At 41.9% G+C, this 18202-nt stretch overlaps 1 protein-coding gene across 2 annotated transcripts in view; it reads left to right on the top strand.

The window, feature by feature from the left end:
* Positions 1–18202, top strand: part of CFAP47 (cilia and flagella associated protein 47) — a 647660-nt gene that overhangs the window by 53779 nt on the left and 575679 nt on the right. For both annotated transcript variants that reach the window (XM_045022903.1, XM_045023700.1), the window contains 5 exons: positions 154–284; positions 2295–2417; positions 3292–3423; positions 10211–10288; positions 10863–11007. In XM_045022903.1, coding sequence (XP_044878838.1) covers positions 154–284; positions 2295–2417; positions 3292–3423; positions 10211–10288; positions 10863–11007 — 609 coding nt within the window. The remainder of the gene's footprint in view (positions 1–153; positions 285–2294; positions 2418–3291; positions 3424–10210; positions 10289–10862; positions 11008–18202) is intronic.

Consider the following 18202-nt stretch of genomic DNA (forward strand, 5'->3'; position numbering starts at 1 on the left):
TTTGAAGCAAGGTTTAATTTAAACTAAGTATATTGCTCAGCACCTTTGTAACTCAGGCCAGATGTCTCTAGTAATGTGAACCGGTCACATACAGTAAGCTTGAAAATTTTTCTAGAATTGTCAATATTTACATATTTATACACATTTATCTAGGTATTGTAGAAGCATACAAAGACCTGGAGTGTGAAGTGGTTTGGCATCCAGGTTTCTGCTCTCCAGAAACAGGAGAATTCAATCTGTGTGTACATCAGGGAAACACACTTAAGCTAAAATGCCTTGCAAAGGTAATATTTAACCCAAATGGTTTTGCACATTTTTGGTTTTTAATCAACATTTTCTTGATTTTAAATTTATTTTAACCTCACATGTTCTGTATCTTATACATTGATCAAAAGAGTAGAAATTCTGTGGCTCATTCTTCCACAGCACAGACCAAGGTTCCTGCTCCTCCCTGGTTCTGAAACCTAATCACAGTTCACAATTTTCCTAGAAACATAGTTCAGGGAAAGGCAAGGAAAGGTCTGTTGTACCTAAAGACATCAGATCGTGTATCTGGGAGGTTTACAGAACTGCTAGTAATCTTTGCTGAATTAGAAGTGGTGGCCGCTCCAGAAGGACAGTCTCTGCTTCCTGGGTCAATAAAGGGTCCATGAAAAATCTAATTCCGATGAAATCAGCGCTACTGGGTGAATTTTTAGAGGTAGTTTTGATGGTGCCTTCACCAGTAGAACTTTTAGATTCATGCTCCAATGAGAAATTCTTTCTCTAAGGCCTGGTCTACACTAAGAAGGGGGTTCGAATTAGGGTACGCAAATTCAGCTACGTGAATAGCGTAGCTGAATTCAAAGTACCCTAATTCGAACAACTCACCCGTCCACACGCGGCGGGGTCGAACTCCGCGGCTCCCCCGTCGACTCCGTCAACTCCTTCTGCCGCGGTGGAGTACCGGAGTCGACCGCGGCGCTTCCGGAGTTCGAACTATCGCGTCTAGATCAGACGCGATAGTTCGAACTCCAAAAAGTCGAACTCTCCGCGTCGAACGGGCAGGTAAGTGTAGACGTACCCTAAGAACGATAGCCAATAAGACACATCCTCCCATTACATTTCCCCCAGGCTCTCTTTTTCTTAGTCAGCTTGGAATGTCTTTTTCCTGCCACTGTTTGGGTAGATGAATTGGTACAGCTTGTTACAACATGGTCTGTGCTGTAACCTGGGCCCCAAGCAAAAAAAAACCCAACAAAACCTCCGAGAGCGCCTGGAACGCCACCCCTGAAATTGTGCCGCCCCAAGCACGTGCTTGGTTTGCTGGTGCCTAGAGCTGGTCCTCGCTGTAGCATACTGAGACCTAGAAAAACAATTCTTATCCCACTTACCTGCTGATTTCTTCTACACAGCAACTGACACCTGCAGTTGCCTATGTCAGCCAACTCGGACGTGCAGAGCTCAGGCTGCGGGGCTGTTTCATTGCTATGTAGATGTCTGGGCTCACTCTGGAGCCCAGGCTCCACGATCTTGTTAGGTGGGAGGGTCCCAGGGCTCAGGCTCCAGCCTGGGCCCAGAAGTCTACACAGCAATGAAATAGCTCTGCAGTCCGAGCCCTGTGAGCCTGAGTCAGCTGGCACAGGCCAGCTGAGGGTTTTTCTTTGTTGTGTAGACATACCCTAAGATGCTTCATCAGTATAGCACAGACACCTACCACTTCACTTTCCAGACGAGGAGGTACCATAGGTTTACAGATTTCTGTCAGATCAGAGATCAACCTACAGAAACAGAGGAGCTGTGGTGGAGGGTATCCAGGACTGTGATTAGATTGTCATCTTGCCTGTCAAACAAAGTGAGGAGAGGGAATGCATGACCTGTGCTGTTTTTGACCAAGCCACTAAAAAAAACAATTTAGCGGGTAAGTGGGGTCATAATTTATTTTTGTTCACATATTTATCTGCACTGCATTAAAAATTTACTCATAATATCAGCTTTTGCAAAAACTTCATACCCGAATTTGATAGCCATGCGAAACTTAAACAGAAGTACAGTAATACAGCAAAAGTATTTATTTTCAAAGGGAAATAAAACACATTTTGATACTTTGATAGAGGTTTACTTTTTGATCTAGGTGGTTTGGCAAAAAATAGAGAAATGTTGGTTCCCCTTTATATTCTACTTCACTGTTTAATTTATGCATCTCCACGATTGTCTGGCTTATTGTGAAAACAAAAGAAAATTAAGCTATGTTGAATTATTTATTTACACTCAGTGATATGTTATGTTTGCTTTCTTCCTTTCATTGTTGTTAGCTTGGACCCACCAGTATTCAGTTTATGGAACAAAGGATACCTTTCAATCATGCTCCTCTAGGATTAACTACTTGCAAGACCGCCATTCTTCAAAACACAGGACATAATCATGCATACTTCCAGGTGAACTGAATTATGCTGATGTACAGTTTTTTGTTTTGTTTTCCTTATTTTGGAGAGTTTTTCATATCTTATTAGAGTTTGTGTTCTCATTTATTAGATGTGTTCTCTATGGTATACTAATTGATTCCCCCCCTTTAAGTAGTTTTAATTTTTATTGTACAAAATATAGTTATCCTCTTTAGAATCCTACCCTCTTTAGGGGTTCATGGGACTACTTGACCTAGTTTCTCTTCCTTGTACACTTTTTTTAGCTTGCTTTCATTAATAGTGCTGTCTGTATTGGCCAAGGCCCTCCTGACCACATTGGAGTGTAGGATAATATGCTTGTTATTGCAACACTGTGTTTATTAAAAATAAGGAAAATTCTTAGGCTTACATGGCCTCTGAGAAGTTAAGCAGAAATGATTGGATAGATAAACTTCCCTTTGCAGGAGTCTTGTCCACATTTCTACTGTGAATAACTTACAGATAATTTTCACTCAGCTTGTATCTACCATTAGAGAAGATGCTGTATTGGATCTTTTTGGAATTGTACTAAATCATAATTTTATAATGTTCAGGAGTGCTCATAAAGAACAAAGTCAAGGCCCAAATGTTCAAAGTTGGGTTGCAAAAGTTAGCTCCACAATAAGACCTGGCAGATGTTCCAAACTTCTGAAAATCAGATCATTTATTTAGGTGCCTACATATGTATTTAGGTGCCTAACTGAAAATTTTGTTCTAAACTTTTAGGCCCAGGTTAGTCTCATAGAGTCCGATGGTTACATTAACTAAATTGTAAACTCTTCCGGACAAGAAATGTCTTTCCCAAATTCTGTAAAAGCATACATTTACAGCACTATCAATGTTTTATAATGATTATTTGTATTTGAAGGTTCTTGATTTGAACCCCCTGCCTGGAATGACTATTACTCCTTCTCAGGGGGTAGTACCTGTTGGAGGCCAGGCTGATCTCAAAATCGACTTCACCCCCAATGCAGTAATGAAATTTGATACCAGAGTGGAGGTATTTAAAATATCTGAACATTTGTGTATTATCTCGTTAAGTGGGTGTGTACATGCATGCCTATCTATTAATCTTGCTCTCCATTAATCCAATCCAACATAATCAGAGGGGTAGCCGTGTTAGTCTGTATCCACAAAAACAATGAGGAGTCCGGTGGCAACTTAAAGACTAACAGATTTATTTGGGCATAAGCTTTCGTTGGTAAAAAACCCACTCCATGCATCTGACGAAGTGAGTTTTGTTTTTTTACCCACGAAAGCTTATGCCCAAATAAATAGTCTTTAAGGTGCCACCAGACTCCTCATTTGTTTTTATCCAACATGTATTTTTTTTCCTAAAAATGTTGATGATTGGTACTGCAGTTTTTCAAAATGAATATCTGTTTGTATATTTTTTCTTAAAAAGCAATTTTTAAACATTATCTTATTGTTTTGTGTTCAAAAAAGTATACTGTATTTGAGGTGATGAGTTTATGTATCAGAGGGGTAGCTGTGTTAATCTGGCTCTGTAAAAAGTGACAGAGTCCTGTGGCACCTTATAGACCAGGGGTTGGCCACCTTTCAGAAGTGGTGTGCTGAGTCTTCATTTATTCACTCTAATTTAAGGTTTCGCGTGCCAGTAATACGTTTTAATGTTTTTAGACGGTCGATTTCTAGAAGTCTATAATATATCACTAAACTATTATTGTATGTAAAGCAAATAAGGTTTTAAAAATGTTTAAGAAGCTTCATTTAAAATTTAAATTAAAATGCAGAGCCCCCAGACCAGTGACCAGGACCCGGGCAGTGTGAGTGCCACTGAAAATCAGCTCACGTGCCGCAGGGTTGCCTACCCCTGTTATAGACTAACAGACATATTGGAGCATAAGCTTTTGTGGGTGAATACCCACTTCGTCAGACGCATGTGGTGGAAATTTCCAGAGGTAAGTATAAATATGTAGGCAAGAATCAGTCTAGAGATAATGAGGGAGGATGAGGCCCTCTTCTAGCAGTTGAGGTGTGAACACCAAGGGAGGAGAAACTGCTTTTGTAGTTGGCTAGCCATTCACAGTCTGTTTAATCCTGAGCTGATGGTGTCTACAGCCAAGCACTCAGGTATAACCACATTTGCTCCAACCCCTCAGACAGAGACCAACACCTACAAGATCTTCACCAAGCATTCTCAAAACTACAATACCCACATGAGGAAATAAGGAAACAAGTCAACAGAGCCAGACGTACCCAGAAGCCTCCTGCTGCAAGACAAGCCCAAGAAAGAAACCAACAGAACTCCCCTGGCCATCACTTACAGTACTCAGCTAAAACCTCTCCAATGCATCATCAGTGATCAACAACCCATCCTGGACAACAATCCCTCACTTTCACAGGCCTTGGGAGGCAGACCAGTCCTCACCCACAGACAACCCGCTAACCTTAAGCATATTCTCACCAGCAACCACACACCGCACCATAGTAACTCTAACTCTGGAACCAATCCATGCAACAAACCTCAATGCCAACTCTGCCCACATATTGACACCAGCGACACCATCACAGGACCTAACCAGATCAGCCACAACATCACCGGTTCATTTACCTGCACGTCCACCAATGTAATATACGCCATCATGTGCCAGCAATGCCCCTCTACTTTGTACATCGGTCAAACTGGACAATCCCTACGTAAAAGGATAAATAGACACAAGTCAGATATTAGGAATAGCAATATACAAAAACCTGTAGAACACTTCAACCTCCCTGGCCACACAATAGCAGATTTAAGGTAGCCATCCTGCAGCAAAAAAACTTCAAGACCAGACTCCAAAGAGAAATTGCTGAACTTCAGTTCATTTGCAAATTTGACACCATCAGCTCAGGATTAAACAAAGACTGTGAATGGCTAGCCAACTACAAAAGCAGTTTCTCCTCCCTTGGTGTTCACACCTCAACTGCTAGAAGAGGGCCGCATCCTCCCTGATTGAACTAACTTCGTTATCTCTAGCCTGATTGTTGCCTGCATATTTATACCTGCTTCAGGAAATTTCCACCACATGCGTCTGACAAAGTGGGTATTCACCCATGAAAGCTTATGCTCCAATATGTCTGTTAGTGTATAAGGTGCTACAGGACTCTTTATCATGAGTTTGTTATGAATACATATGTATGTGTGAGGAGTGTTCCTTTTTGAAAGTTTTTTGTTGGAATAGAATCAAATGTTTTATCAAAGACAAACCATCCACCATATAAACGAGTTTTTTGAAAGGATTCAAAATAATGGCAATTAGAAGAAAGACTTAAAAGCTTCACATCTGATTGATGATAAATAAATTCATGCTCAAAGGCAATTTATCTTTCCAAAGGGGTGTTTCAAGTTATTGTGTGCCAAGTGATTTTATTTGAAAAACTATTAGAATTTATAGTTTAGCAAAGCAAGAAACAGTAGGCAAATCTTAACAATTGTCTCTCTTAATCCTAGTTCTGGGATGTGACTTCCATTCTTTTTTAATAACATGGTGTTCTCTACCTTTCTGTACAGGATGCTGTGATTAAAGACAAGAAAAATAATCAGTTATTAATTATTATTTTATTGAAGAAAGAAAAAACAAAATGAAATAAGTAACCATTGTTTATGGTTTGTTAGTTACAATCTCTTCTGTATTTCTCTCTGTGGAGAGCTTTTAACAGAGATTACATTTTTGATAGTGGATCTACTCTTGGAGGATACCTCACTCCAAAAATTAAACTAAAACAGGAGTCACTAGTATCATAGATAACTAAAACAGTTTATAGGTGGGCAGAAGAATGTAACTGAAGATTCGTTATATCATGGATAACCTGAACAGTTTATAAATGAGCAAAGAAGAGTAATCTTAAATCCTATGAAACCAAAGAGTTTAAATCAGTTACTTAAAAGAAGCCATTCAAGGAGTTGTCCTGAGATAGGCAATTAATGAATATCAAGAATCTTAAATCTGAATTAAATCCCACTATTTTTCTCTGTTTATCCAGGTGAGTTTGTTTCCTTTCCAGGTATACACAGTCCACCATCTTAAGTTTAACGAGATCAGATTATCCTAGTAATAGGTCATATTAATATGATCTCTTAGTATCTTAAGTTGCAATAGTATTTCAATATTTCATAAAATCATTACGAGAACAATTTAAATATAATTCCTTGGCAGTGCTTTGGCAAGTTTCATGTCACCCATGATGCTGATGAACTCATGCTGAACTGAAAGGCTGCTTCTTCTTGATGCTGCTTCATGTTCCTTTCTGTTCACTGAATGTTACTGTTGTTAGTTGCTTGTTCCTGTAGATGAACAGGATAAGCAGTGGTGAGTGCTGCAAAGATGAAGGACGGGAGAAGATTTTGAACTGCGCAACCAGCAGCACAGAGTGTCTATAGTCTTTCCTTCCATAACCTTACTGGAGGAGGAAGGATTCATAATATCAACTGTTGAGGCCCTTTCATTGGCTCAACACCTTAATGGGATTGCCTTGTTTGCAGTTTCAGCTGTACATATGCAATGTGTTACTACATAGACAATAGGGTTCTAATTTTTCCTCAACTTGATGGTTATACCGCCTTTACCTTTGTGGCAGAAAATTATCATAACTTGAAAGTTAGGCCTGGTCTATTGTACCCAGCTAGGTCAATGTAAGGCAGCTTACGTTGATCTAATTGTCAGGGTATGCACTGTGGCCTTGTCACACCAATGTAAGTGCTCTACTACACTGACATCATAACTCCTCCTCCACGAGGGACATAGGGCTTATGTCGGTGTAGTTAGGGCCACAGTGTCTGTGTAGACACTGCATTCCTTACATCAGCTGTTGGCTATCTTGTCAATTTCATGGCTGGAGCCATGAAATTGAGAAGAAAGTTAGGCAGCTAGAGCTCATCTGTCCCCAGCTTCCCACTCCCAGCCGGGCTGCTGCCCGGAGGCTCCCCGATCAGGGAGCTGAGAAGCCCCGGTGGCTGCTCCCAGCTGGGAGCAGGGAGCCGAGAGCCCAGTGGAGTGGGGGGGCAGCTGGGCTTCTGGAGAGGAACTCCACGGATCTGAGAGCCCTGGCTCTCAGCTCTCCACAGTGACTCTGTTCAGTTGGTGGAAGCGCTCCTGGTGAGGACGCTTACCGCCAACTGTAGGAAGGTAGTGTGGAGGTCAGCCACCGCAGTAATTACTGCAGTGTCTGTAAGTCAACTTAGGGCTCTAGTGTAGACATGTCCTTACAGTTTTAATTCTTTTGACTTAGTCCATTTTCTGATATTTTCCTTCAGTGCTGTCCAGGTTTCATAGGAGATGAAATTTTGTTTTAAATGAATCTAAAAAACCTTATATCGTATATAGTCTTTCAGTTCTCAAAGTAATCTTTTTAACCTTAATTCTTAAAGACAGTGACTTTAAATTTAAATACCCATCCGAGAAGGCATTGTCTCTTCTTAGCAGGCTTTGGAGAGGTACATCATGTCTCTCTGAGTTTAGTAAATAAATTGTTTAAGCATAGCCAGATAACTAATTTTCTTATCAATATTTTTATACTCGTGTTACATTCTATTAGTAACTAGATATAGCATCAAATGACCTTGCTGTATTTGTACATAAAACATCTCCTATTCTCATTACAATGACATTAGGAAGTTATTATGAGGCTTGCATTTAGATGCAAATTAACATCACAAAAGAAACTTATTGACGCATTTAAGGAACAAAGGGTTTTCATCTTTAAGCAGCAATATGAATTCAGAAGTTAGAAAAGGCCTTGTACAAATCATTTCCCAACCATAATTATTCTCCTTTACATCTGAGGAATGAAGACTTTAGCTTACCTCCTAAAAGAAAATATATTTAATATTTCTGTAATTCTTTGAGGGTTTTAAAACATAGGCTTTGTCTTTGAAAAGGGAAGGGGGAAAGACCCACTTTCTTGGCTTTGAGAACACAATGTATCCCTAAATATTCTTATAAAATCTGTTGCTCGAGATTAAATTAATCTTGGTGCCAGATTCTGCCTCATACTAGAGGGATGTGCTTTGGACTTTGATCAGACAATCTTGCTGGTATTCTGGCCATTTTGACCCAATGGTTCTTAGGTTTAAGATCCGCCATTTTGCAGTACATTTAAAACTTGCACTTAATAGCATCTATTATATTTTATATAAAAGCATAATAACCAATACTTATCTACATCTTTAAAAACAGTGCATACAGCATGATAGTCTAGAAAGTTAAAATGGAAATAGACATTCTAGAAGTTGCATTTCAAAGTCTGTATGAACCACTGAGTCAATAAACCTCTAAATGTATTATCTTCCTTTGACATTTTGGGAGCCTGTCACTATTTGAATTGACCTTTCTTAGGCATCTCTTTAGCATTAACATTTCATATAATTAATCAACTGAGAACATAAAACTGTTATTTCTGTAAGCATTGTGTGTTTTTTAAAAACATTGTTCATATTTCTTAAATTCAGTAAAGGCACAGGCAAGTTTGTATTGAACCAACAGAAGAATAAATTATAATAAATTTATTAATAATCAGTTTTGCATCAATATTGAGGTCTACCACTTACAGTGATCATTTGGTTTGATTGTAATTATTTTAATGGTTTAGGTGAATAAACTCTTTTTAATAAAGAGACTGATAAAGGATATGTTTTAGGATAGAAACTTTCAGTCAGTAAATTAATCTGCTCCATTTCATTTAGTACAAAAAATAGCTGCTTGGGCTACACGTGTGGCCTGGAAATAGTACTTTATATTTCAAGGCTCTATTCTCCAAGCACAGGGTACAAGTAAGTCACACAGAAAACAGTGGAAGTGGTTTGTATTCTGTGGTGGGAGAATGGAGCACTGCGCTTAGTTCTTACATCTACTTTCATGTTCTCTAGAGTGATAGGGCTTAGACTACTGAAGAGCGTTTAGATTATTTGCCTCTTTTTTTGTATGCATCGCAAGGAAACTGAGTTCTGAAAGTGCTTCATTATAAAGGTTGATTTTGAGATTAGGGATCCAACAAATACCTGATCTGGATTTGATTTGTACAGGAGTCTGATAAGTTTGCTGGATTCATCTTGCAGCAAGAAAAACATTCAAATAATTTTCAATGGATGCTGTCATGTGCCCAGACCTGGCCACACCTTCTGATCCCGCTACTGTTTTCTCCACTTGCTGTTGTCCCCTAATACCATACTACTAAACCCAACGTCCACCCACTCCCTTCCACTTCTGCTACTTCCTGAGGTAGCTGCAGCACTTCTCCTGACCTAGCTGTAATACCTGTTTCTTTCCATTGTGGCTTGTCTCAAGAAACCTACCTACCGGTTCCTGCTCTCACTGGACAGATTTCCTCCACTCAGCTCCTGCCTGCCATAGAAAACAGCTGTGTACTCCCTCCTGTATTGCTCTCTCTCCTGGCTGCAAAGAGCTGCTCTTTCCTTCAGTTCGGTTCCCTCCTTCAGTAGTGGCTATCATTATCCTGCTTGGTATCCAACAGAGCTGCTACTTTTACCCAGTGATTCTATAACCCACTGGAATCATTGCATGTGTATATTATAGAAACCAATACAGCATTTTTAGACTTCATTATAATATTTTCATAGCAAAATAACTTTAGAATGTGGGGCGGTTCTTTTCATGGGAACCTATGCAGTAGAAATCCATGGCTGTGTCTTTCTGTTGTCTATTATTTAAAGCTGTCTTATTTAAAATTGTCAGTTACTATACAGTACATAATATAATGGAACAGTTGTGATGGCAAAGTAATGTAATAATTACAATGTCGACAATTTTACTTTTTCTTTCAACTAGGTAGCAGTCCGCCATGGAAAAGTATTGGAATTTAGGATTGGTGGATCTGTAGAGGCCCCTGAAATAGGCATTAGTGTAGTAAGTATGAGGTATCTTTTATTACACTAATTATTAGTTCTAGGTAAGATTTGTAGTTTTATTTAATTATTACTTTTGTAGTCAGGTGTCAGAATTTTCCTTCCTTAGTTATTCACATTTTTTCAGTTTATTTTTCTATAAATTATTTCATGCAAAGGGACTGAGGTGAATGTGAAGAGAGATTAAAAATTAAATATACCTGTGGCAGCTGAGGGATTTAACTGTCTAAATGCATAGTATGTAAAGGTTATAAAGATGAAGGAAGGAGAAGAGGAGAAATAGAATGAAATTAATTGAAAAACGATACTCAATTTGAAAAATTTCACTAGTGGTACAATCAATGGTGATTTCACTAGTGGTACAGCAGTGGTTCCTAAACTGTGGTCTTTGGCACCCAGGAAAGACCTAGGGCCAATAAAGGAGCTGGATAGGCAGTTGGTGAACTGAGAGGTCCAGTTAATATAGGATAACTTATGGATCTCTGAACTGCAGTATTTTTAAAGTACTCTCCAGCTATACATATGACCTTTATAACACTCTCTTACATTTGTTTGTTTGTTCTTAAACTTAACAGGAATCCTTTAACTTCCATGGTGTTTATGCTGGTTCCACCCAAGGAATTCCCTTTTTGCTTCAGAACAAAGGAGTAGCACGTGCAAGGGTGGAGTTTGATTTATCCAAATATAAAGACTTTACACTGAACTTCAAAGACCAGTCAGGTACTTTCTTGTGTTATTTCAGAATTGTAATTAATAGAAAAATATGATAGCAGTAAAAGAAATCCAAGCTGAAGTTCTTCTTGTATAAAAATCTTACTGATTCACTATTGTATAGAAAGTTTTTAAAGGCATTGTGTGAAGTAGTTGCTGTTTCTTAGCTTTTAATATAATTAAGAGCTTATACTAGTCCTGTAAAATGACATTAGTTTTACCTTGCTTGGACTACTTTTTCTATACAAGACAAGTGTTCTACAGAAATGATACAAATGCTTTGGAGATAATGCTAGAGAAGTGTCAAAAATCTAAGCTTTTTTTTATAAACAACCTTATTTTATGCTTGTTAAAAAAATAACTTGATGTTATAGTCCTGTTCTTGATTCCCTCGTTATGTGAAGGTAGATTTCTAGCATCATGCTAACTTTTCAACCTTATACCTATCCAGTTGAGGTTTTTCCTCACAAAATGAACAATTAACTATCTGAGTTTGTACTTGGCTTAAATTAAAGATTTTAGAAATATCCCACAACTGTGTTTTAATACTAATTCCTACAGTAATATTGTCATGAAAGAGACTGTGTTTTACTTTTAGTGGGTGTCTGTTGTACCTGTCTCGGCTGTGAGATGGCTGGCACACCTGCAGTTGTGTATTGTCTTTGCTTATGCTAGTTAGGACAGAGCAACTTCTGTTGTTAGTGGCAGGGGAATTTCCACTCAAGACAGCCACACGGTGGCTGTTCACATGGACGTTTACAAAGCATTAATGTTTGGGTTTGGCCTTTAGGGAGAAATCCAGCTTTGTTGTTTCAGTTCTGCAAAACCTATTTCTGAAGCAAGGGAGCCCGTACTCTTTTGTCTTCTAGATTTTTTTTTTATTTTCTCTTTTGGATGCCTTTTATCTGAGTTGGCCAGATTTTGAAAGTTTTAGCTTTTGATCATGCGTCTTTCAATGTGCTTCCAAAAACTTAAGGTGGTATCTTATCCCTACTGTGTAGGTGGGTTTAGGAAGGTGTATTCAAGTTACTTGTCAGTTTCTGACCTGTTGTTCGTATGTTCTCTGTTGTGTACTGTCATGGCTCATTTTCTTTTGAGACATATTGTTGCCCCTGAGTGGCTAGTCAAGTTTGGGGTCCTGGGGATATTCCAGCTGGAACTAGAAAGTGACAAAGTCTGGTATTTTCTTTGAGTTCTTGTTGATTTCTAAGGAATGTACAAAGTCCTGCTTCTCTGAATGCAGGAGGAACCAAAAAACAGTGGATAGCGTCTTTGCTTACAGCTCAAAGCCTCTTTAGCCAGCATCAGACCCAGAAGAATCTTCCTCTAGGCTCCTCTAGGGCCATACAGTGCTTATATGCTGGTGGCAGAACGAAAGCCAATCATCAATCTATGTCTGTTTCTTGTCTGCCTCCCTTCCCCAGCTAGGCTTTTTCCACTCACCTGATCAAAACAATGTCCAGTGGAATCCTCCACCTATATATTGCTAGTTTCCGGGCAGACTCCATTATGCCTTGTTTTAGATGTGGCCGCCTTAACTGTCTCTTACAACTCTCTCAAAGGAAGGGCACACTGATGCTTGATTTTCAGTGAGGTTTTAACTCAACCATTAACAAGGTTTAACTCAGCTCATAACACTGTCTAGAGCAGGGGTGGCCAACCTGAGCCTGAGAAGGAGCCAGAATTTACCAATGTACAGTGCCAAAGAGCCACAGTAATATGTCAGCAGCCCCCTATCAGCTCCCCCCGCTCCCAGCTGCCTACCGGCTGCCCCACTGATCAGCGCCTCCTCCCTCCCTCCCCAAACCTCCCGATCAGCTGTTTTGTGGCATGCAGGAGGCTCTGGGAGGGAGGGGGAGGAGCGAGGGCATGGCAGGCTCAGGGGAGGGGGCGGAAAGGGGTGGAGTGGGGGCAGGGCCTGTGGCAGAGCCAGGGGTTGAGCAGTGAGAACCCCTTGGCACATTGGAAAGTTGGTGCCTGTAGCTCCAGCCCCAGAGTCGGTGCCTATACAATGAGCCGCATATTAACTTCTGAAGAGCCGCATGTGGCTCCAGAGCCACAGGTTGGCCCCCACTGGTTTAGAGCTACTCACTGTCCCAGAGAGAATCCTGGCAGATGGTGCCCATGGAAGAAGGGAGAAATTGCCTGAATTCTGCTTCTGGAAGATTTCATCACAGTGCAGTCTCACTCAGTCACCCACCCTTCACAGGCCCAGAGTTGCAGAGTACTCTTCTTGAGGTGGCATACTCTCTTATGAGCTGTCTTTGAAAAGTTATGTTGAAACCTGTGCTATTTAAGGCTTTAAAAGGGTCATCTTAACCCAAAACAGATAGTTTCATAAATCTTTTGTTGGAAGAATGCACAGAATGGAGCCAAAGAAAAACATGTAAATTGAATCTTGTAGACTTTATGAAGGTGGTAATATAATATCTCAGAATGCTTATGAGGTTAAAAGTTGACATATGAATAGATTAGCAGTTTCTTGAAAAGGAAGGCGTTGCCAGTGTTAATAGTCCTGCAGCCATCTTGATTTGGACCTTTGTGAAAACACTGACTAATTGTCTGTCCCTTCTGGTCATGTTGTGGGAGAAGCACAGAGTTTTTCAGTACATCCTGTCACCAACAATGCAAACATGACTTTTGCCTTTGTGGTGACTTTTCCGTTCATCCAGGCCACAAATGGAGCATTGGCAAAGCAGAAAGACCCTTTCTAAGAACATCAGATGTCATGTTATTGCTATGAGGACAACTGGGTCTCGGTAATTTCTACAATGCCAGGTTTAGCATTCCTTCTACTGCTTTCATAGTGTATAATTTAACTCTGCTCTACTTTCTGTTCACTCTCCTATCTTTCTATCTTCTGTCTAATTTGTTCAAAACTCTGTCAGTTTTGGCATTGATTTAAATCCATTGTATTATTGCCATAAAGAGCATGGCAGGCTAAGCGAGAGTAAGCAGGCTTATTCCAGCATGAAGGAGAACCAGTGGGAGAAGACCACAGCATGCAAGTCAGATCCCAGATGTTGTTTCCTCAGATGGAGGGAAGTGCACCAGGATCCAGAGACTAATGCAACCTGTTTGTGACCAACCTGTTTATGTATCTTACCCGCAAAATGTGAATGAAGTAACAACAGAAAGATAGCAGTTTGTCTTTCTTATCTATCCTTTTTTCTTTCCCTCTTTATTGTGTGTTGTGTTTATCTAGATAGCAGGATTATTCTTAAAAATGATTATTACAGGAGAGCCAAAGTCTAATTTTTGACTGGTTTCCCTTCATTTTCTCCAAAGAAAGACATTTGGCTTGAGCAAGAAACGTTTTCACAAGATATTTTTTCCTTTAAAAGACTTTTCTGTGAATACAAGAAAAGAATTTCCTCCCCCAAAATGAATGCTCACTTAAGTTTTGGTTTTCAAATATTTCAGTCATTTGTATTTTGTTTGTTTTTACATTTGTGCATTGCGGAAATGTTAAATAGGATTTCTATTGAGTGGTTGCTGTGGCGAAGTAAGTCAGGCTGTGTTTTCACTAGAAGCACTGTAGTGGCACAGCTGTAGCATTATAGCTGTACCACTGCAGTGTTTCAGGGTATGTCTACACTGCAATGTAAGCCCTGGTTAGTGGGGCATTGACTCCTGTTAGGAAACCCTGGTCTTGGATGTCTACGTTGTATTTAAATCCTATGTTAAGACTCTTCCCCCACCCACCCACCCATGCTCAAACCTAAGGCTTTGTGCGCAGACCCAAGTCAAAGTAATGATATTCAAGAGTCCTTAGTGCCCCCCCAAATTGTGGCCGCTCTAGTTCTAGGACTGCGGTGCACTGTGAGAAAACTTTACTGCCTGCCCTGCACATTACAGGAAGTTTGAACAGCTCACCAATCTCATTGCAAACCCAGGAGGCTCTCTGATAGTGTGCTCCCATATCAGAAGAGAATGGGTTAATGGTGACCTAAGTTCCCTGTGAGCTGCGTGGCCGTGCAGCAGCCTATTTAGTGCCGCGCAGGCACTCAGGGAACTCGCCCAGCCATGGCGGCTGGGGGAGGGGTGGCCCCCAACACATCCCCGGCCGGACTGCCACGGCGGCCAGGAGGGGGTGGCCCCAACACAGCTCCGGCGGGGGGAGGGGCAGCCTGAATGCAGCCCCAACCCAGTCCTGACCTGGACCTGCCACAGCTGGGGAAGGAACACCTATCCCGTGGCCTGAGCAGCTGTGGCGGGGAGAGGGAGAGAGAGAAATCCCGCTGTAGCCCCAGAGCACCCTCATCCCTGGCCCCACCTCAGTGCCTTCACCCCCTGCACTCCAATCCTCTTCCCCAGCCCTTAGCCTCCTCCCACGCATCACCTCCATATTGGTGCACATAGCAAAATTCATTCCACACATGTGTGGAGAAATTAGAGGGAACACTGACGGTGACCTGAGCTGTAGAGCCCTGCCTGGATACCACAAGGTGGATCCACATCCGCAAGAATCAACTTGTATCTGTTCCACGATCTGCACTCTGTCTCTTATCTGTATCCTCACCGCGTCCGCAGCAGCATGGTATCTCACAGTGCCTCTCGGGGGCGGGCGGGGGGAGAGAGAGAGAGCGCTATATAAGAAAGCTATATTGTTTAATAAATGTGCACATTGTTGTGTTTTTTAAACATCAATCTTATTATACATCAGGCATCAGAACAAATAACCTTTTATATTAAAAATAATATAATAAATATCTCAAGCCAATAATGCTCAAAATCACAAACTGAACTATAAAATAAAAAAGTCTGCTGCCTATTTAGCTTGTGATTTATAAAGTCATCACACTTAGAGCTCAGCAATCCCAGTTTTTGCACCAGCTCTTTGACTTAAGGTTGGTTTCCCCCCGTAGCGGTTCGTGTGTTGAGGAAATTAGCAGTGTTTTTCCATCCAGATTTTTGCCTTTATCACTCGGTGTTTGCAGTCTTCTCCCAACAGCTGGGATGTCAGGGGCTGAGGAGGGAGCCTTTGCCTGCTTGTCCTGTAACTGTCAGTCTCCGGGCTTCCTGCTCAACACTTCTTGCTGTGGTCTGCAATATGCTATTGATTTAAAGCCCCACTGAGGTCTCAATCATTAAAACTGTTTGTTTGCTGCATGTGGTGCAATGTTTTACTGGTGAGAAAAGAAAGCCATGAGTACTAGTTCCTCTGGCAGGCTGCTTGGGTTTTTTAATTGATCACAGATTTCCCCCCCCCCACCCCCTCAAAACTAGGTTATGGGATTATCTGCGTCGCCTAGTGTGAGTTGCTGATAGAGGTAACTGAAGCTGATGATACTCTCAATAGTCCAGATAATGCAAGGGACAGAGTGTCTGTTCTCCCTGTGGAAGCATGCAAGGGGAATACTATTGCAGGGCTACAGTGCTTAATTTTTGCTTGGGCTGAGCCCTGGCACGTCTCGGATTGGCAAGTCACCCTATGTGTATGTGTGCGGGGAGAGGAGCAGCGACAGCAGGTGCTCTGTGACTTCAGGTCCGTTTCCCCAAATGGGCACAGGAGGGGGGTCCAAGAGTTAGGGACGAGTGGGGAGTGCAAGGTTGAGAAGCATAGGAGGGCGGTAAAGGTGCTCTCTAGCTGCCCAGCCTGTGCTTAATTTGTTCCAGGGCTTGCCAAGGCTGAGCCCTGAAACCTTGTTCAATACAAATTAAGCACTGTAGGGCTATCTACCTGCCTTGAATTGTGCTGGTCGCAGGCAGGAAAGAAGGAAGCCTGCCTGTGTAAGCAAAAGCTAACCTGCTTGTACTATCTAACTGGGTGAGACACTGTGTGATTTGAATCCTAACAAATACATCAGGTTTAGATTTTGGTTTTGTTTTACTTCTTATGGTCATCTACTTTGATCTGTTTGTTTGCCATCACTTGCCACTTAAAATCTATCTTTCTTTAGCTAGTAAATCTATTTTGTATTTTACCTAAAACACTGTGCATTGTTAGAAGTGCAAAGGGAAAAGTCTCAGCTCAGAAACAAGTGTTAGTGCATGTCCACTTTCCTTTGTAGAAGTGGCAGACTGGGTAATAAATTTCATACTGAGGTTTTTGACCAGGGCAGGATGGTTCAGGGTCCTAGGCTGGGGAGCTGTAGGTATTTTGGCTGTAGCCTCTCTATTGTGGGTTCATGAGTGGCTGGCCAGAGCATTCATTAACACAGCTGGGTGTGGTCCCTGCGAATGCCGGCAGGACAGCTCAGCACCGGCTGAGGCGGTGGGCGAGGAGCAGCAGGATCCCCGGGCCCAGCTGGGGCAGGCGGTGACCTGCGCGCTCCCCTGGCGGCCTAGGGCCAGCAGCTCCGCCTCCCACGCTGCAGCGGGGCCTGCCCCTCGGCTGTGTCCTCGCCGCCGCTCCCTGCTCAGACAAACGGGCCTCTGTGCTGGGCCTGCTCCCTGCCTCCCCGCCTGGCTCGCCAGCGCTCACCGGCGGCTGGAGTCCGCGGTGGCTGCGAGCGGATTTTAGTCCCGATGGTTTGAGCCGCTTCCAGGTAGCCCCTCTCAGGGAGGCCAGTGCAGGGGCGCTTTGAGGCGGCGGCCCCTGTGAAGGCGGCATTTCTGGGCTGGCTGGGTCCGAATAGCCGCGGTGGCCAAAAACCCTTCCAATTGCTGCTTACAACAGTGTCTCTCAATCAGGGGTACATGTACCCTTGGGGGTAGGCTGAGGTCTTCCAGGAGCTACATCGACTCATCTAGATACTTGCCTAGTTTTACAACTGGCTACATAAAAAGACAGTGCACATTAACATTTCATACAATGACTTGTTTACACTGATCCACATACTACACACTGAAATGTAAGTACAGTATTGTTATTCCAATTGATTTTATAATTATGTGGTAACAATTAGAAAGTAAGCAATTTTTCAGTTAAAAAAATGTTGGTGAAAGCTTGAAGGGCTTTGCAGCTTGTCACAATGCAAGAGGGAACCCAGATTGGTGAGACAGAGGGCTCAGCTGTACCTGAGTTCCAGGTGGCACCGCGGGGGGGGGAGGACCCGTCACACACTAGATGCAGGGATGGAATGCACAAACAGTGCAACTCGACTGAGAAGGGCAAAGTTGTGCTTGTATAACTGCTGAAGTGGTGGAGACAACACATCTTCATTCTTTGTCAGTTTCATCATCGTCACTTCCACAATCGCTATCTGAATCCTCAAACTCTGTATGTGACCATTGTGTCTCCTTTGGTGATGGAGTCTGT

The sequence above is a fragment of the Mauremys mutica genome, chromosome 1, assembly GCF_020497125.1.
Source record: "Mauremys mutica isolate MM-2020 ecotype Southern chromosome 1, ASM2049712v1, whole genome shotgun sequence".
Classification (NCBI taxonomy): Eukaryota; Metazoa; Chordata; order Testudines; family Geoemydidae; genus Mauremys; species Mauremys mutica.